The 21756-nt window shown below is 43.0% G+C and overlaps 1 protein-coding gene across 1 annotated transcript in view; it reads right to left on the bottom strand.

Moving 5' to 3' along the window:
* Window positions 1-359: 359 nt before the first annotated feature.
* The window catches only part of syndig1l (synapse differentiation inducing 1-like), a 33877-nt gene continuing 12480 nt past the window's right edge, over window positions 360-21756 (bottom strand). The window contains exons 3-4 of the mRNA XM_056428381.1: window positions 9005-9142; window positions 360-575 (exon numbers count right to left, since the gene is read on the bottom strand). Of these exons, the coding sequence (XP_056284356.1) occupies window positions 417-575; window positions 9005-9142 (297 nt within the window). The 3' untranslated portion in view covers window positions 360-416. The remainder of the gene's footprint in view (window positions 576-9004; window positions 9143-21756) is intronic.

Here is a 21756-nt window from a genome sequence, read left to right as displayed (position 1 = left end):
ACAGAAGAGTTGGTTTCAGAGTGACGTGGATTGATTTTCTAACAGTGACCTCTGCTCTTTTAATAATTGCTCAAGTGAACAGCGTTATTGTCTCAGTTTTTCCTCCTCTGTGTGTCTTGAAAGTAACAACAACAAAAAACAGCCAAAAGAGGATGAAGACTGGGATGCAAACTGGACTCCAACATGGAATACATCCATGACTCAAAAACCCTCTTCCTGTCTCAACAACAACAACAAAAAACACTCTCAATCCCCAATTCCCCTTCTTCTCACCCTCCAGCTTGACCTCTCTCCAGTCAGTGTGGCTAATCTTGGCTGACTGGGGGGGGGGGAGAGAGAAGCTGGAGAGAACCGAAAAGGCGGAGGAGGGGGGGGGGGGGAAAGACTGTACATTTTTGGGAGTGACGCGGCGTCCGCTATATGTGTCCTGGTTTAGAAAGGTAGGCAATGAGCGCCACCACCACCCCCACGTACACGCCGGTGCCTATGGTGATGGAGAGGGCGGCGAGGAACAAAGCCCGTCTGGAGGCGATGTTGGCCAGTGGGAAGTCGCCTTTGTTCACCGCCTTGGTCGTCTGGAAAGGAGGAAATGCAAGAAGAAGAAAAACAGTTTAGAAAGGGTCCTCGGGAGAAAGGCTGACCTATTTTTTTCCAAAAGGACTATAATTACAGAAGCTGTCTGTTATTTTTTTGTTTTTTTTTGGTGTGTAGCGGTCTGAGAAAAATATGAAACCGGAGGGGCGGTGGACGCCCATTGGCCGAGCTGCTCGCCGCAACCCAGGAGAGCTCATCATGCATGACGGGACCAACAAAAAAAAAGAGGCAATTAGTGTGAAAATGTCAAGGACTGAAAAGGTTCGTATCGGCGGCTGCCTCTGAATCATAAATGACATCTGAGAGAAAAAGCAGATTTATCATAATTAAACACTGACAAAGAACCGCGAGAGACTCGGCAACAGAAACATCTTTCACGGTCAGACACAGCAATAACAAGAGGAGGACCTTTCTCACAGTGCTGCAATTGTTTGGACACCGTTCTGGAAGATATGGGTAATACATCAACAGCTTGTGCTCAGAGGTGAAAGATGAACATTGAAATGCCTTTTGAATCATTAAAAAGCAGGTTCTCCATGTGCTCTTTTGCATGAAACAACCCCCCCCCCCCCACACACACACTCAGCATGACCCACTTTCCAAGTATTTAAGGCTATAGTGCATTTTTACAACCCACGATAGGCACATATCCTCTTTAAAGGGTTGTTGTATTCACATTTCTGCTTTAAAAAAACACTTCATTTAACTGAGACTGACCGCAGTATAAAAAACTTTAAATCTTTCAGAGTCAGGCGGCGGTTCTCTTTAACGTTGCGTGTCGTTAAAAAAAAACCTAAAAAAAATCATCGCCGGAACAGAACTATTGATCACAGCAGTTTTTAACGTTCTCCATGCAATATTCAGAGCGTGGATATAGCAGCAAACAGTAAAGATATCGAGGAGGATTCCAGCTGAGCCGGTTCCCGACGCTACCGGCTACACGCTGTGTGGAACCCACTGATCGGCTCACAGAGGCAAAGAATATAATTGGCCGATCCAGGACCAGAGTCTTGATAAATATCCGGGTCGAGGAAGGTCACTTCCTGTTGTGATTGCCGTGGTGTACGTGACCGACGTACCTTAAATGTTATTCCCCTTGCAGACAGCGGTTTTTGAGGTGGTCAGAAGCAGATGACCACCGCTTGATATCAGATGGCGAGCTACCCACGAGTGTGAATGATAATAAAAATAGTTTATTTTTCATTATAAATATATGTGTGTGTTGCTTGATTTTTGTTGAAATACCAGTAAAACCCTTAAAAACTGAACTATTTGATGTTTTTTTCCCACACCAATTGAGCTCAGGAGCCAAACCTAGTGACTAGTCCATGAACTTTGATTAGAATTATTAAAATAAAGCCACAGGTTACATGTGTGTGTGTGTGTGTGTGCAGAGGCCACAGATGTGTTCTGAATGTCCAAACAAGCAACTTTTGGAATCATTTGATACTTAATAACTTAAAGGTGCCCTGTAGAGTTTCTCTTGCAGGCAGTATTTCGAACATCTAATCCTATTAAGACGGTTCGATAACGCATTAAGTCTCCGTTAATGAGTGAGACGGAGGAACCGGGCCGACCTTTATGAGCCGGGGAGGACTTTTCCAACGGAACAACGAGCACGTTCCCTTCACAGTTGCAGTATGCACAAAACATGAATTACCGTAATCACAAATAATAAGAAATTGTCACCGTTGAACTACATCAGTAAGAGATATGGAATAACATTTCAGGGCGCTGCATTTTCATTCATAAAGCTGAAAGTGGAAGAGTTTGAATTGTTACAGTGGCTATTTTGGGGACTTTTGTATGTCTACACCTCAAATAACTGTTTTATTTGGATCACATGATAATAATAATAATATCTGTAACTACTAAGATGAGAAGGTGTCGATGGACAACTATAATTTATTGTACCTATAACACAAAACACCGGTCCCCCTTATCGAGCTGAATGTTCGGCCAGAGCACTCTGAGTGCAAAATGACCTTCGTTATGACCATTATCATTTACACATTTTCATTAGTAAATGATAGTGGAGCTGATGTGTGTGTGTGTGTGTGTGTGTGTGTGATGAAGCAGACATCAGACCTCCATCCTGAAGGCCATGGTCATTTCTTGCCAAAAAGAAAGCAAGCCCCATTCATTCATTTTGGAAGTGGAGCTGGAAAATAAAAGACAAGGTCACGCTTCTTGTTCACGGCTGAGGTTTAAGAGGAACTGCGGCTGCAGGAAAATAAAACACCAAAGCAAAGGCGCTACACAAATCAACATTTGATTTTTCTCTGTGGCTAGAAGTAGTTCAAATGAGGCTTTTTCTCTTGCAGGATGCCTAACCTTGCTCATCGTCACCGAATGAGGACTTTGGAGCCGAGCCACTGCTTTTCCTCATTTAGAGGAGCCAGCTGGTTCAGGTATCCGACCCTGTTGCTCCTTTATTTATAGCTGCGCTATATTAAGGGAGAGCCTGAGGTGAATAGAGAAACTAGCAGTCGGTTAATCTTTCAGTATTCAGCAACAAAAAGCTCAGACACACAGGCTACATGTTTTTTTGTGTGTTTTAATCTTTTTAAATGAATATAAATATTAACTGATGCCTTTTCATCTGCACGTCGTACCTAGAAATATTTTTTTTTAAAGATACTGTATTATTCATAGACTCCGCTATTTGCACTAGAGTCATGCAAACAGAAAAGAGGATCCGCTTCAGACTCCCACCTCGACTCTATTCCTCCACCCGGCTCGGCATGCTTTTCTTTCTGTCTGTACGATTCCAGCGAGTTAACTCGGTACGACGGATGCAAATTACAACGGACACAAGGTGGGATGCGTCCTGGGTTTTTAATATGAGAATAATTAGACGGCGATGGCTCATTTACATGATAAAATACTGGAAAACAAATGCAAAAAAAAAAAGGACAGATAGCTTTCTAGCTAACGGTGTAAAGGCTTTCGTGGGGTACATGTTTGTTTTAGTTGCACGTCACTCTATTAGGGTAATTGGAAAAGACTCTGAATAATATTCATATTATGTTAATATGGTGACTATTTCCCGCAAGCCTTTATGTTTTAGGTCCTTTTATTTTGAGACGGGAACTACTTCCCAACAATGAGAACGGAAAGTATTCAGACCCCTTTACATGTTTCACTCTTTGTTTCTTTGCAGCCATTTGCTAAAATCAAAAAAGTTAATTTTATTTCTCATTAATGTACACTCAGCACCCCATCTTGACAGAAAAAAACTGACATATAGAAATTTTTGCAAATTTATTAAAAAAGAAACTGAAATATCTCGTAACATGACTTCACAAAAAGTACGTTAGCTAGGAGTACTGAAGGAAAAGGTGTTCATGAGTTTTTTTCTGAAGTACATAAGTCACTTTATGAACGGCTACACACCGAGCTGGAACCGGAACACGGTACTTTGTGTTTTATTTGGGCGTTGACTACATATTTAGTGACTTTGTGTTTAATTAATTAGTCAAAATAATTGTAATAAGATGCTAATGCTAGAATTGAGCTATATGTGTCATTAAAGAAAGAGAAAATGTTGTGATTAATGTCCACGTTTATATGAATGTCATCTAATTAATGTTTACACTCGTATACCTTCTAATGGTACATTGTGTTTGCTAATCGCCTTAGAAGACTGATATCTGATTAGAAAACCCTTGTGCAATTATGTTAGCACAGCTGATAACAGTTATGCTGGTGATATAAGCTATACAACTGGCCTTCCTTTGAGCTTGAAGTTTGAAGAACAAAATTAATACTTCAAATATTAATCATTATTTCTAACCTTGTCAATGTCTTGACTATATTTTCTATTCAATTTTCAATTCATTTGATAAATAAAAGTGAGTTTTCATGGAAGACACAACATTGTCTGGATGACCCCAAACTTTTGAACGGTAGTGTAGCTCTTGTGGTGATTTCTGGAAATTAAATGTAAAAGGAGAAACTCTTAAATGTCTGTTCGTCAACACGGCTCACGGTTAAACATGAATAAAAGAAATTCTGGGAACATCAGGGCGCTTCACTATTGTTTGGCTGGGGTCCGCTACAGTTATTAAGACATTTATCAAAGATCACATATATAAAACTCTATCCATCTCTGGATCTCACACAGTGTGCTATAGGCACAAAACACACTCCTCATGGAGCCGCCAGCGAGGCGTCTCTCAGCGTCTTTAAGCACGGCACTTTATCACCGGAATAATAAACGAATAATACTTGTAAAAAGCAAAAACGTCCATTCTCAGTGGACGTTACATACAGAAGAACCCCACGCATGAACTCTCTCCCCCCCCCCCCCACGCACCACATGTTTCATTTCATTAGTGCCGAGGCTTAGAAGACGATGCCTAATAGTCCAAGACAAAGACGGCCTGATGAGAACCCGAGAGAGAGGCTCTTTAGGAAAAAAAAGGCGGGGAAGGTCAAGAAGAAAATCCTGAAAAGGTACAAACCCTTTAGTTTCCACATCAATACCGTAATTATTGAAACAAAAGCACAGTTAAGGCGGAGGGGGGGGGGCCTTATGGGACATTCGGTAGTAGTTTGCTTTCAGGCGCTTTCATTATGTACGGTCTCCAGAAAGAGAGAATCCTAAAAAGAGTCTAACGAGACACCCGATGGTTTCATGCTCCGCATCACTGGCGGGAAGCAGAACTGAAGGGCACGTGACACTCGAGTAATTTATTCACCGAAAAAACATGTATTAATCATTTGCTTTATTCAGAATTTCCCCCACCGAACACAAATAATTGCAACATCAGCATGTTGTCAAATGTGTGTGTGTGTATGCTCTTCCCCCTGTCAGCATCAGTGTGTAATGTGTATAATGTGCCGTATATACAGCATTCTCTTCCTTGAATCCCCTTGAGAGGAAAACGGCGAGAAGCATGAAGGCTTTATCTCCACAACCTTGACAAAATGATTGAAATGTGGTGTCATGGAAAAGCAGATAGCATCGCAGACGCGCTCTCGGAAGTCAATTCAGCCTCATAACAGGGTTTCCTTCTCCACGGATGTCTCTCTTTCTCGCTTCCTCCGTGTCCGTCTATCGCATACAAATAGACACAAAAAACTAGAATGGGCACTCGGTAGAACGCATACTTTCGCATGTCACAAGATTGGGCATTGAATTATGAACATAAAAATTGACCGTGCTATGGTAAAAAGAAGATTTTGACCTTTTCATAACCTTGACCTTGACCTTTGACCAGATCGATCCCATAATCTAATCAAATGGTCCCCGGATAATAACCAATCAATTCACCAAATTTCATGCGATTCAAAGAAGATTTTGACCTTTTCATGACCTTGACCTTGACCCGATCGATCCCAAAATCTAATCAAATGGTCCCCGGATGACAACCAATCATCCCACCAAATTTCATGCGATACGGTTTAATTCTTTTTGACTTATGCGAATAACACGCACGCACGCATACAAATACACGGCGATCAAAACATTCCCTTCCGCATCTTCAATGCGAAGGCAATTACATAATCAGCTCATCCATTTCCATCCACGGCGATGGCTGTTGTGCCGTGAGATAACTTCCTTATTAACATCGCGCGAGGAATCGCAGCGTGTCCTCGGCCCTCCGACGTCTCCGAGCTGAGAGAAATTCATCAGCCTCTCGAAACAAAACACTCACCCTATTAGCGGCAATAATTGAAACTCAATTCTGCTTCTCTATCAAAATGCTCCGAGCTAATTCCACCCCCCAGATATTCCCTGTTATTTTACTCATTATCATTCGTGTGTGTGTGATGAACGCTGCGTCCTGAACCAGTGAGGCACCGTTTGCCGTGAAGACATAGAATTAAAGATGTGGTCTTTGGCATGCGAATGCAGGTTTCACTGTCTCTGCCGATGCCCTCGCTCAAACGTCTCTCCTCGGGAGGTCGTGGCAGCGCCTCTCTCTCTCCGTCTCCACGAGGTCTGACCTTCCATTTAGACAAAAGACACTATCGACCTGCCGTCCACGGACTCCATTACGGCCGCTAAGCTGTTGCCAATGCCCTCGGAGTAAGTGGCCGAGCCGATGCGTTATCAATTCTAAACCTCCCTCCCCCCCTCCTGCCTTTGTTTAATCCCATAATGCATCTGCATGCGTTGCCCGGCGAAGGCAGAGAGAAGCAACGACATGAAGAAAGGTACATTTGCGAATGGGGCGTTTGACGTTTTTTAAGGCTAGTTAGCCCAAAACGGTGACTGTTCTACGCCATTGTCCCTCGTGACGTGAGAAGAGCCACAGATCCCTCTACTCTCTTCTCTCAGACGGGGCGGAGTTCACAAGTTCACTGTTAACAAAAATAATCGTACATAATCCTTTGCGCTAAATCCTGCAGAGTTAATTCATTTAGTTTTGGGATCGAGGGAGGGGGGGGGGGGGGTAGCGCTCCTCAAACGATAGAATGAAATGAAGAGCAGTGAAGTGGGTTATTGAGCTATAAAATGAAGAGACTCCCTCTATATCTCTTTCTGACAGCTCTTCTTTACGCCACCTTCTAAAAGCAGGGAGATTGGCAGAAAAGCCATCCATCCCTCAACACAGCCATCACTTCCCCGTAATTACCCGGGAAGAATCAAATTAGCTCATGACAAGATAATTCACTGACTGCCTTCATCTGCCTCCAACGACGACTTCCCCGCGCCGCCGCCGCGGATAAGTCGGCTAAATGCTCCGGCTTTTGATATGAATTCAAAGTCAAAGGCAGAAGAATTCACTCAAAAGCTTCTCTGTCAGTCGTGTGTGTGGACAGCGTGTGTGTGTGTGTGTGTGCTTTTTGAGAATGTACACACTGTGTGACCTCTAGCCGTCGATGGTGCACTCATTAGAAAGAGACTCCTTGGGAGGGGGTGGGGGGAGGCATTCGACAAGTAGCCTGGATGAATTGAAAATAATATGGTGGTAAGAATGATATAAATTCAATTATTATAGTAGGTTCAACATGAAGGCGGATGATTTATGTTTGATTTATGTCCGTGTTTTTCTCTCCTTGCCTGATTGTTCGCATTGCTGTTATGTAATTTCTATTTTTGTTGTTGTTGTTTTTGGTTTTCCGGTCATGTTGTAACTTCTAAAATCTTAAAATAAAATGATTGGTCCAAAAACAAAAACAAAAAATTATATAAAATGATTGGAAAAAACAAAGAGACTCGAAATTGTGACGAACGAGTAGCGACCCCTCGGCTCCTCGTTGGACCGACACCTCTTTGGTGCCGTCGTTTGTTTCCCTACGCGAGTGAGACGAGAGAGGAAGTCCAGTCGGCGTCCGTTAAGACGACTCGTTACGTGTGGATCGCCGATTATCGGCTCGTTCTCTGAGAGACAAACTGCAGTAACGTGGCTTCATGTCTCTCCGTCAAAGCAAATATATCTGGATACGATCTGATAGCTAAACTGTAGATTAATCACAATTTGGTTTAATTCCTGAACGGTTAACGGTCAAAAACAGAAAAAAACTAGAACGGGCACTCGGTAGAGCGCATACGTTCGCATATCACAAGATTGGGCATTGAATTATGAACATGTTGGCATTAGTTGCATGCCAATTGGATAGAAATTGACCGTGCTATGGTAAAAAGAAGATTTTGACCTATCCATGACCTTGACCTTTGACCCGATTGATCCCAAAATCTAATCAAATGGTTCCCGGATAATATCCAATCATCCCACCAAATTTCATGCGATTCAATAATGTTGACCTTTTCATGACCTTGACCTTTGACCCGATCGATCCCAAAATCTAATCAAATGGTCCCCGGATAATAACCAATCATCCCACCAAATGTCATGCGATTCGGTTTAAAACTTTTTTTGTTATGCGAATAACACGCATACAAATAAATAAATAAATAAATACACGGCGATCAAAACATAACCTTCCGCATTTTCAATGCGAAGGTAAAAACCAAATCCAATGCAGCGAAGTACTTTTCCATTTTAATGAGTCTGAGTGCCCCTCGCCTCTAAGACGTCAGCACACCCGTAATTTCCTTCAAGTTCCATCCTCTTGAAAACACCGCCGTTCCAAAGGCTGTCCCTCTTTTCTTAGTATTCGTCTTGCTTTTTATTCATTTCCTAGAGGCTTGAAAGTGATTCACATGCTCCTCCGAAAGGTTTCCAGAGCATCGGGCGGCCGTTACCGATTGGCCTTGATTTGTCGATGGAATGCCGAGTGAGAAGAGGAAGAGGCCTTGCGTTGGCAGTCAGTCCTTTTTCATGTGTGAGGGGCCTTCATCTTTTAGTGATGAGTCATAGCGCTGAGTATGCGCATGTCAACACACTGTGTGTGTGTGTGTGTGGGAGGATGCACCTGCTTTATGTTGGATACGCGACAACTTTTGGGGCCTTTGGCATTGTGTGTGTGTGTGTGTGTGTGTGTGTGTCCTCACCCCTTGTGAGAAGTAAAACGCTGCGATGCCCAAAGGCCAGAAACAGCAGAGCATGGAGAAGATGGCCAGGCCCAGGTGGTCCCGTGGAGGGACAATGATGAAGTTGTCCTCGCTCTCGCTGTCGCTGGAGCAGTCCGTCTGCAGACGACGACAACGACAACAACAACAACAAAGGTTTAAAACACAGACGACACAAACAGATTACTTGAGTAACTGGGTCATGATTCCTGGACAGAAACAAGTTTTAAAATGTTTTTTAATGGGGCACCCCATTCCAAATGCCATACAGTCCCATGATATTCGAGGAAGTGAGACATCTCTATGGACCATGTGTCCAAAACTAGGCAACTCAAACCAAAAAAGTCGAGACTAAAGGAAGTATTTTTCAAGTTAATTTACACTTTTATTCATCCCCGTGGGGAAATTCTTCTCTGCATTTGAGTCATGAAGGAGCAGCGGGCTGCGGTGGGGAGCAACTGGGGGGGTCAGTGTGTTGCTCAAGGACACTACAACGTGAAGCTAACGGGGAGAGAGGGCATCGAACCCGCTACCTCGTGGTTAACGGTACGACTGCTCTCTCCCATGAGCTACAGCCGACCCCCTTTTGGGGCGAACTTTTCCTTTTTCAAATTATATTCATATGTTGCTTTAAAAAATCCTCACATGTATGAAAATGACAAGTCATGGTTTCCCAAGGAAGTGGGAAGTGTCAACTTCACGGCCGAGAAACAGTCTGGCACATAATCCCCCTTAAAAAAAACACAACTTGTTATATTCACACTTCTGTTTCTGATTATATGGACTTAGAACTTGTCTTCGGAGGTGCTGGTAGTCGGACGTTGTTCTCATCGGGCAGTGTCCGTCCGTCTCTTTTTTTGTCTGCTTCCAGTCAGATAACTGGCTGCTGGCAGCAGCTTCAATATTTCAGCATACACACAGTGGTTATGAATCTTACTCATCAAGCTCTTGGCAAGAAAATGAAAAGCCGTGCTTTCCAAAATGCCAAAAAACGATTCATTTTAAAAGCAAACCCTTCATAATTACTTGCAAAGTCATACAGACTTTAGTGGTTATATTCGTGTCCTCATCTGCCCTCATGTCATATCTCGTCTCCGATATTTGCAGCGTCCCTTCGGGTCAGTCGGAATCAGTGAACAGACGCTGTCAAAAACAGCCAGTGCATCCACTTCCTGTGAAATGCGGAAGAGGTTTGATCATCGGTCAAGTGGATTTACAGACGAGACATGTGGGGGGAAGGGCGCCGCAGTGCCTTGTAAAAGATGAAAGGACGAGAGTTTTTCTTTCTCCGTGAAAAGGTGGAGGTGACTTTCTGTGGTCGACTGAGAGGAGAAAGAATCTGCGAAGAAGAAGAAGGAGAAGAAAGAAAGAACAAAAGCTATTTCCCGTAATGGGAAACAAAACATCGACGAGTCCCTGCATGCCGGATCATTTCGTTCCCCCGTAATGTCAGAGCTCGTATTCATGGACTTTTTGTGACGGCCCATTAGTTTCTCATTAGTTTTGAGATATGCAGATTCCTACATTTCAGCATCCAAACAACAGATGGCATAAAAAAGAGAAAAGAAAAAGAAGAAGAAGAAGAAGAAGAAGCAGCTACGGTGGATACGGTCGAAGGTACACTTCATTTTAAATGTCAAATAGTTATGAATCAAACACACCTCCTCCCTGAAGCCTTATGGATCTATTTCACGCTCCATGCAAAGTTCCTCACATGAAACCGAAATAACGCCTTCGGCAGCAGAGAGTCGACGCTCCTACATCTGCATACGGTTTTCGAGGGCTCTCTTCCGCGAAGCCACGGCGGAAAGAATCAGGGTGCGTTGTTACACATTGCGTATTTTTCTTTTATTTTCCACGACCGCATCGGTCCAAACGACCTTTTCACGCGAAAAACATCACGAGTATTTTGTCCCCAACAACAAAGGACGAGGATGAGAATAGAGATTTATTTTTCCAGGGCGCCGGTAATGAAAATAAATCTCAGATTGAGGCCGCGGTGTTCTAAACAAGCCATTAAGCTGCATCCTTCACCCATCATCCCGCTTGAAGGATGATCCACGGCTGGAACACGAGAGAAAATAAACGGAAGATATCAAGGCTGACGGCGTGCTGTTGTGTCACAGAAATAGAGCTTCAATGTGAAGCTGAATATTTCATCATATCAGATGAGTGGGACCAAACATGGGGACTATCAAAAAGCCCAATCAGCACATTTGAGATGGAAATCTAACAAAAGAAATGCTCGCCCCTCATTTTCAGTGACGTCTTATTTCCGCCGGTATCTTCACTCGGTTCGTAACGCTTTTACATGACATCACATGTCATTTAGCAGACGCTTTTATCCAAAGCGACTTACAATAAGTGCATTCAACCTAGAGTACAAACTAAGAACAACAAGAATACAGAAAGTAACATTTCCTCAACATAGTCGAACTAAAAAAGTACCATATTAAGAGCCATTTAAGTGCCATTGAAGTGCTAATCTGTGTTTTAATCCAGATATAGTCGGAAAAGATGTGTTTTTAGTTTCCGGCGAATGCTTTTAATCCCTCCGTGTGTTTTTTTGTGGTCGTTGTGTAGGGATTTGTATTTGACCTTTTCATGACCTTGACCTTGACCTTTGACCCGATTGATCCCAAAATCTAATCAAATGGTCCCCGGATAATAACCAATCATCCCACCAAATTTGATGCGATTCGGTTAAAATTTTTTTTTGTTACGCGAGTAACACATACAAATAAATAAATAAATACACGGCGATCAAAACATAACCTTCCGCATTTTCAATGCGAAGGTAAATATAAACATACTAACAATATACACATACAAAAAATGTAAACATACCTAACATATAAACATACTAACAATATAAACAAGCTAACGATGTAAACAAACATAACAATATAAACATAGTAACAATACAAACATACTAACAATGTAAACACTAACAATATAAACAAATGAACATTATAATATTTAATTACAAATATCGGAATTATAATAAACAATGAAATCATGAAGCATTATACAAAACCATATGGCCTTAAGTCTTTACAAATGCTCTTATGATATAATATATTATAAAGCATTGTGAATCTTTATGAGTACTTAAGTCTAGTTAAACATTGCTAGCGGCAGATTATAAAGCATTATATAAATAAGCTTATACAGTGGCATCATAGAAAGTGCTCCCACATTAGTAATGTTATTTAATGTTATATTTTCTTAGAGGTGAAGGGAAACGAAGGGCAGCGGGACTTGCTGAATTTTGAGTTTTACTCTTATCTTGTTAAATGTAAATCTACATTTTAGGCAAACCGCTCCTGGGAATTGAGGCTGAATAATTTAAATGAACAACGGCAAAACTCTGAAAAACAAATGTAATTCTGCTGTGTTTTATGTTCCGTTTGTGCGAGATATTTATTTCAGTCAGCAGCAGAGCAGCGTTAGAAATAACTTTTAATGCCTTGTATTAAAAGTTAAGTTATTCCAACTGGGTGAGAGTGAAGGGAGCTAATTTGTTTTTTAGGGGTGGAAACATTTTCAATTAGGTTTAACAACACGTGGCCCTGGGACGCCACATTGCCGGATTCACACACACAGTTTCTATGTTAATCCCCAAAAATAGCCATCCTCGGTGACAAAACAAGTATGATAAACTCCAGAAATCCAACGAGCGAGCCAAAAACCCGCCTTAATCCGTCCCAGTGGTCTCAGACCACGCCCCCCCCCCCCCCCCCGCGTTGTCAAGCATGAGGAGCTCACACATCTGCTAAAAAGCTGTGAACGCAGACCCCCTGCCGAGATGATCGATATATATTCTCACACTCTGTCGTAACGCGATGCGGTAGGCAACACAAAAATAAAAAAAGGATCCCGACACACGGACCCTCATTCTGCATCACGTATTTCTGCGTCCTCCGGCGAGCGGCGTTGCGCAATCTCTCTGCAGAGCGAGCTCCGCGCCTCAGAGCTTTACCGACAATATCTGCACGACCTTCTGGCTGTTTGGAGAATGAAACCATACATCATCTGTAGGGAAACAAGCTGTTTGCTTAGCCTAAGCTATCGGGGAACAGGGAAGGGGGTAGAGATAGAGAGAGGAGGAGGAGGAGGAGGAGGAGTCACGCCAGCGAGTAGGGATGGGAATCGAGAACCGGTTCTGTTTTAGAACCGGTTCCCAGTGAACCGATTGTTTGGGATCGTCAGCCAAATTCTTTAACGGTTCTGCTAACGGTCCTCTGTGGCGTTGCGCATGCGCAAACTTTTTTAGTTTCTTCTTCAGACTGCAGCAAACATGGCAACGAGGCAGAAGCGTTCTAAAGTTTGGCTCTATTTCACACGACAAAATGACAACTACGCCACTTGTAACGTGTGTAAAAAGTCTATTTCGTCGAAGGGAGGAAATACAACAAATATGAATAAGCATTTGAACACAGCGTGGAATTAAATTACAGGAATGTCATGTGTTCGATGCAGCAGCACTTGGTATTTGCCACTGCTAGTTTCATTTTTGGCAGCTCAGTTCATATACCCTTTAAAAAAAAGGAAGGAGCACTGTAATTTCTAGGAACATGTTTAAATTAAACAGAACACATTTTATTTAAGTTATGTAAGTTTTATTTTAAGTTCAAGAGGAATATGTATAAATGTTTTTGGTTCTTTAATTTTTTTTAAAATGTGTATGTATACATACTGTATATGGTGTGTGCAGCATTATAGAAAATTATATAAAAGAAAATTAATGTAAATAAACTCTTTTTTTCACCCCTTGCCCAATAAGAATCGATAAGAGAATCGATAAGGAATCGATAAGCAGGAATCGATAAGGCATCGGAATCGTTAAAATCGTATCGATTCTCATCCCTACCAGCGAGTGATGAGGTCGGCCGGAGTCGGGTGCAGACAGAGCTGCATGTACATGTCCAGGACGGGGGAGGTCATGAATCATGAAACAGGCCGCCGGTCCGCGTATGATCTCGCCGTCATCTTTTATTTCCCCTCAAACGGTTCAGACCGACAACACTTTGGATTTACCGACAAGACGTTTCGATTCAACGTGAACAGAATGTTGTTTTCCCGTCCCCGACCTGCCGCTTTAAGAAGTGTGCGTGTGTGTGTGGGTTGACAAGTCCCACGTGCCCGAGCGTCCTAATGATGACGTGTGCCGCCGCCGCACGCCGCTCAGATGTGCCGCGCGGGGCGTAGACCCTGTCAACACGAGGCAACAGGCTGACGGGTAATGAACAACTAATGGATGGTTTCACCACTCAGCCGAGACGGCGTCACCGCGAGGAGGGCGCGTATAATTCATCCCATGTCAAATTGCCTCGCACGGCACGCGGAAAACGTGCCCCCCCCCCCCCACCTGTCCACCCCCAGCGTATTTTTTTAACCCTCTGCTCTGTTTTTTTCCTCCCTTTGTGGCTTTAAAAAAATTAATATTCTTTTGTCCCGATGTCAAGCGAACGCGTCGTACGAAGATGGCGTCGCGGGGGGGGGGAGCCAACGCGAATTTCAACGCCGGGGTCGAGACGCTTGTTTTCTTATTTGCGATGCGATTAACGCGTTTCACGAATATAAAAACGAAACGCGGCGAGAGTGGTTCACGTGATTTACTCACGCCGGTGGAAGAGATAAATATGAATATGAAATGTGAGCACTCTAATACCAGGCGTGCTACCACTTATTTAGACTCTTTTAATAAACGAACCATGTCACCATTCTCAGGTTAACTTACGAATAAATACAATTCAACAGTTTTCTTCATGTGTGACTTTGATGCTTTTTACCGGATTTATGTGCCGACTGGTTATATTTCACGCCACAGCGCTCTATTAACCGTAATATGCGATAACAACATAGTCAGTGAGTCGAAAAAACAACAACTGTGCATAAAGAAAATTAATCTTTTAGATCTGAGCAATGCTTGTGTGAATATGGATAAGAGGAAAGGCAAACTGCACACGCCACAAACACACTGAATCAAATCACAGCGACCTCAGGAATTAATATTGTCTTTTCAACCATTTCATTGGGGCAAAAAAAAAAAAAAAAAACAGCGGTTCAGACTTTTTACGTGAATGCTGTGCAGCTAGCGAGGTCCGGATAGTGGAAGAAAGTACTTCACAAGCAAAAGGGAATTCAATTACTCGGCTGAATGCGTGAGCAAAGTTAATGAGCGGGGGGCCATTAAAGATGCAACACGGTACCGAAATTGACATTTTCCAGCACTTTTAGCATCCTGATGGAGGAGAAGAAAAAGAAAAAAAAAATCACACAAACTACGAGCCCGATGTCGCGGGCTGTCAAAACACGGCATTGAAAAAACAAAAAGAAAGGCAGCAGACGCACATCGTTAGCGCCGTTGCCCTTTTAATAGTCCCATCTCATTGAATTACATTTCTAAAAAAAAAGATGCCGCATGTTCGCCGTGCACAAGTGTCATCCGGTCTGTCGCCACGCCGTTCCAGACGAGGAGATATCCCCCCCCCCTCCCTTTGCATCCCAATGCGGCATCAGTGGAACATGGATCTGTGCTCGTACACAGACACACACTCTGTGGCCCCGATGCTGCGATCCAGATGGGCACGTTTAGTTTCTCTTAAGGTTTTGTCATTTACCAGACGGTGTGATTGAGGAGGGGGGGGGGGGGGGGGCTGATGAAAAGGAAATACAAGCTTTACCGCCTGCTTAATAGGAACCTTCTGATTTACACGGCGCCTCTGGACCCCGGCAAGCCCTCTGAAGCCCTCAGAGGGACACTCAGTCACCGAGTGTGTGATCACGGTGATAAAAGCCGTCCTCTCAAACCGGGTGTGTGTGTGTGTGTGTGTGTGGGGGGGATGTGCTATACCTGTGGCGAATTAATGAACTCAATATTTGTTATTTCCTCTCTCAGCCCGCTGGCCCCGCTGGCCTCTCGTTGACAGGCGATGCAATTCGGCAGCGCGTGACGAGGCGACGTCGAGGACGGGAACGCCGCTCGGCGCGCTCGGCATTCCCGTCCAAGCTCTCTCCGGAAAAAAACGTTTGAAATGCAGGAGCACGACTGTGTGGTGATGAAATCGGGGATCGCATCTGACGAAATTAACAAGCAGTCCCTGTGATGTCAAACCGGAACACCTTGTTGATGCCATGTTTATCTAGTTGGTAATCGGGCGCCCCCGGTGGCCTATCGGGGTATAACGGGGGTAACCGTCTGGCTTCCATGGGACCTACTACTACTACCCTCGTCTCCTATCACCTGTCCACGGTGTGTCTCTTATAAAAGCATAAAATTCCCCTCAAGCAAAATAAAAACATATACATATATTGATGTTTATTAAAAGAAGGGTTACGCTCAAATAACCCACAGTCCATGAACACATCAAGTGTTTCTTTAAGCAGGAGCACTTGAGAAAAACTCACACCTCACACCTCAGCCAGAAACTGCAGATGGGACTGGATTACACAATCTAAATATCAGCTCAAAGACGACATATTTAAACACGACGGATCCAAAATATTTTAGCCACAGTCGAACTGGAAACCTTATGTCGAGATAAAATCCACCAGACTGAGTTTAACCCTTGTGTTGCCTTAGGGTCATTTTGACCCGATTCAATGTTTCACCCTCCTGTTACCTTTATATTTTATATTTATATTTACTTTTTACCCTTTGGGTTCAATTGAAATTTAAAAAAAAAATAAAAAAAAATAATTAAATTAATATTTTTGTTTTTTAAGTTGTGCACTTTTTGTTTGTTTGTTTTGTACCGAAAGAACACCGACATTAAACATTGAATGGGGTATTAATAATAGCGGGGGGAGGGTGTAATATTGATTCGGGTCAAAATGACCCTAAGGCAACACAAGGGTTAAAGCATCGGAGTGAAGCAGCGAGCATCTATAATGTAGATGGCGATCGATTAGCCTGCGCATGTAACCATTTAATATGCTGTATTACATATTCACACCCAATGAGAAATGGGCCTGTAGGAGTTATGAAGAGAGTGGCTGAAAAGCAATATATTGTAACAGATGGCTGATTATACATAACTTTATTTTAAACTAAAACAGCTAAATCCAACTGTCCCCTCAAACGGCTCCGATTTATAACAAGTCATCATCCAAGAAGAGATGACTCAAAACTCGTTGCATTACAGAAGCCTTTCTCTCGATTATTTAAAAACTTTTTAATACTCTCGAGCTGCCGTTCGGGCGCGGATTATGGAAACGCCGGAGAAGTTTGTCAAGAGAGAGAATGCTGTGCTACTTTTATTTACTTATTACCTTCGCATTGAAAATGCAGAAGGTTATGTTTTGATCGCCGTGTATTTATTTATTTCTATGCGTGTTCCTCGCATAACAAAAAAAGTTTATAACCGAATCGCATGAAATTTGGTGGATGGATTGGTTATTATCCGGGGACCATTTGATTAGATTTTGGGATCGATCGGGTCAAAGGTCAAGGTCATGAAAAAGTCAACATCTTCTTGAATCGCATGAAATTTGGTGGGATGATTGGTTATTATCCGGGGACCATTTGATTAGATTTTGGGATCGATCGGGTCAAAGTCATGAAAAGGTCAGAATCTTCTTTTTACCATAGCACGGTCAATTTGTATCCAATTGGCATGCAGCTAATGCCAACATGTTCATAATTCAATGCCCAATCTTGTGATATGCGAAGGTATGCGCTCTCCCGAGTGCCCATTCTAGTTATATAAGGAACTACGTTGGAAACCAAGAATAAGGAGAACTTTTATATTTGACCTTTTCAAACACAACTCTCACATAGTACAGGGTTCATGTTGACCAATGGACTTCCATGACACAACGTTTTGTTATAAATCTCCGTGGAGACACGAAAAAGTGAGAAAACTTAGTATTTAAACAGACTGAGAATCCACAGAATACCTTAAATTACTTCAAACTCAGTCTAAATGAACATTTGAAGATAACAAATGTCCATCACTTTCCCAAAAACATTTGGGATTACATTTTTTTCGAGGACTTCTCCTGGTCTGGAAATAACCATTTTCAAATTCCATGTCTTTCCCAGGTTTCCCATGACCGTACGAGCCCTGATAGTATATCTCCTCTACCCGAACAGCCCAGCGTTCAATTGTACGCCACACATTTAAAACGCATGCTGTTGCTCGATATAACCGACGTGAATAAGAAGGAGAAGAATGGAGTCGTCTGAGTTTGAGAACGAGTCTCTTTGACACTCGCTGTCACTTTTCCGCGCGATGGATGTCTTCCAGGAGCGAGTGCCAGAAACTGTGCGCCGTCATCCACATATTTAAACAAAATCACATCTGCCCACTCTCTGGTGGTTCTGCTCTTCTCCCCGTCTTCAAGCGTGGCCACTCCGACATCTATTAACTCTTCTGATTCCTGATGAGGGATGATTTTATGACGTATAGTCATTTTCTTCACGGCTTTTCCGTTTTTAAAAAAACTCACACAACATAAATAACGTGAGAAAAGAAAAACCTATGTGGCGTCTTGATTTAGTGATGCGAGCAGGTGTGACGATAGATGTACGAATACTGGAACGGCGTCCAGATTCTCGCGCTGCGATAACGCCTACTCGCTCTGGCGAGGTTGCAGACAGCAGACAGCCAATCAAACGGCACCAATCACTGTAATTGTGACACAAATCACCCTCACCAGTTCCCCAGCCGGGAACACTGCCAACCGTGGGCCTCGGTTGAAGAACTGCTGCCGGCGTTTAATCCAAAGTCTCTGTATTGGTGGGCGATTGCTTTTTTCATCCCCCCCCGGAACAACGCTTTTGTTCCATATACTGACTGTCGTGTCCTAGACTGATACTCCTGCGCACCTTTTTTTATTATTGTGGATTATATCTTAAAATTATGTTTTCAAAATTGTGAAAACTCGTGTTTTTCATAGCTTGAGCATTAAAGATCTGAGGGAGGGCGTGATCGACGTTGGTAATATGGCCTTTTTTACGATATGTGAGCTTTCAGAATTTGCCTCTGGAGCTCAATGGCATATCTAGTCACTTCACTTTTCTGAGTAATTTAAATCGTCAAAAATCGGAGCCGTCAAGGCCAGAAAGGAGTCAGGGTTGAGTCGTTTTTATTATTTTTATTAGTTGAGCTGTGAGATTTGAGTAGTACGCTATTTAAAAAAAGCAGATGTAGAAAAAAAAAAATCTCATTTAATTTTTGTCTTTAATTCTGTTTCATCAGTCTGTCTGTAATTTTCACAACAATTACACTTCTAAAATTTGCTAAGACAAAAGAAAAAGTTGAAGATGCTGACTAATGATCTGACATAACAGTAAGGAATAAAACCACAGAAAGTACATGTTGGGATTCTATACGGTAATTACATTGTGTTTAATTTCGAGTTTAATCTCCTAATTTAAAACCTGAGATTCATGGGATCTGGAAATAAGAAAAAGGGACCTATTTCTTCCAGGAACGTTTACAAAATATAACAATTACATGACACTCTCATACTCAATTTCCTGTCCTTCTATGAAGCCACAATGCGCACAGAACCCCCCCCCCCCCCCGAGATAAATATCCCCCGGTTGGCATAGGTGAGCGAGCTTTAAAATCCAATGGGCAGACTCGCTTACCGCTGAATTGAAATGATCCAAGAGATCGGTTTGTCATTTACTGCCTAATGACAAATGGGATATCTACGATAGATTATATGACGCGGGCTCATATTGGAGTCTGGACCCTTCAGGAAAGGAACAATGTGTGTGCACTGAACTGCAGCACGACTACATTGTAGATTTAATGAAGGCGAAAGCTCATGTCCCCTCAGATTTAAGTGGGAGCGGATAAGCCCTATAATCAAACCTGGTCTGATTTAAAAGGCTGCACAGGCGAGGCCAGAGGGCAGTTGGAGTAGAAAAAATACCCATCTATACATTTGATTTCACGCCCAGGAGGAATTAGCACTCTGATGCCGATAAAAAAAAGGTTCAATCAGAAGAGCCGAGTCCATATTTATGGAAATGTTGCATAAGTGGCACGACTTCCACGTGTTGGAATCATGAGGTGAATATGATATGGTCTGATAAACGCACATTTCAGTGACTGGAGACGGCGTAACGGATGGCAGACAAATAGAAATGGAGAATCTTCTCCACAGATCGTGCGATTTCTTATGCAGGTGAACATTTCCATTTTAGCGCGACGAATACACAACTTTAAAGATCAAAGTCGTGACCTGGTAAGTATTCCGGTCTAGCCCTTTACACATGTTTCCATTCATTAGTTACCTCTAAACACAAAAGTGATAATTGTCAGTGTCAGAGTTGCTGTTAATACCGGGAACAGAACGTCTTCTATTTTTAAAGAGGAAGCATATTCAGATATAAGACTATTTGAGGAGGATGGGGGGGAGATTATCGTGGATACGGCAATAGCATCTTATATATCGGAATTGGAGAGTACCTTATTTTTTTTTGGAGAAGAGCAAAGATGGGCACTGAATGCTTTTCTCACTCTTCTCCCGACTGGCTTCGTCAAGAGTTTGATTGACAGATGGTTTGTCCAATCCTCTGCCAAGTATTATAAGAAGGCGCTTGCTCTTTTTTTCCTTGAACACTTTCCAACGGGTGGCTTCTCAGATGGTTCTGTGGAACGAACCATCTGGTGAGTCAGGTTAGCTCGAAACCTAAATCGAGCCCTTGGTGAACATGTCCTTTCAAATGGAAAAATCCGGGACTCGGTATTCAGCATTACCGCCAGTCACCAGAGGGGTCGCCAAATCAACGAGAACCAAAGCTCACATAGTTAAGACTAAATCAAATTTGTACTACATTTGCCAGGTGTGCCCTCATCTAGAATATAGAAGATTCACCACCTGACACGCAGGTCCACACTCGACGAGCCTGGACAGCAACGGTATGCTTTCTTTTTTGGGGGGGGGGTGACGTGATCTCACGATGCCGGGGAGCCATGAGACCATAGAGGGAGGCGGAGACCGAGCCGGGTCCGCTTGGCAGACCTCCAGTGCTCATTGTGCACCTGTTAAGGCTGGAGCCGATATCAAAGGACACAGATTAGGTTGTTTGGGGTTTTCCGGCATAGAGGCCCTAAAACGTGGAAGATGTTAGCTCCTGTGTCGGGCTTGTCGGCCTCTGAAGGCAAAAGTGGTAAATTCGATTTAGGGGTGACAGAGATTCGGTCTCTTTTTCGGGTGATAGCCCGGGTCCACCCGGTCCCGAATATGTCCTTTTGGTCTCAGTACCCCCCAGGAATCACCCCGCAATAGGCGGTTGAATGCGGCTCTCTATCGCCACCATCGGGTGGACTCTCTTGGCTTTAATATCCTGTATGAAAGGCAGAGGTCACGTTGATGCAGTGCCTTGCTTAAGGTCTCTTCAGCAGGGGCCCCCTGCTTATTGGACGTTCGGCTTAATAACGGCACTGCTGCTTTATCCAATATTCCACTCAAACAGAAATAAATGCCAGGTAATGAAAAGGAAGGGAAAGTGGTGTTACCTGAGGATACACAAACACGTCTCTTACTGTATGATTTTTACTAGTAATAAAAGGGAATTGCTATGTGGAGATACAAGCAGAAACATTTATAATTGGATGTTTTTTTTGCGAGGCGTTTGCCGTATGCAGCTAGTACCGATCTGCAAAGTGAGAACGAGAGGTTCGGATCTGAGGAGGATTGCAATTTATTAAAATATCACAGTCGTTTCTTATAATGCACATTTGAGTTTGAAAACAGAAACTCATTTA

Source organism: Pseudoliparis swirei, chromosome 12 (assembly GCF_029220125.1).
Source record: "Pseudoliparis swirei isolate HS2019 ecotype Mariana Trench chromosome 12, NWPU_hadal_v1, whole genome shotgun sequence".
NCBI lineage: Eukaryota > Metazoa > Chordata > Actinopteri > Perciformes > Liparidae > Pseudoliparis > Pseudoliparis swirei.
Note: the sequence above shows the minus strand (reverse complement) of the source record. Positions and strands in the feature narration are given on the sequence as shown.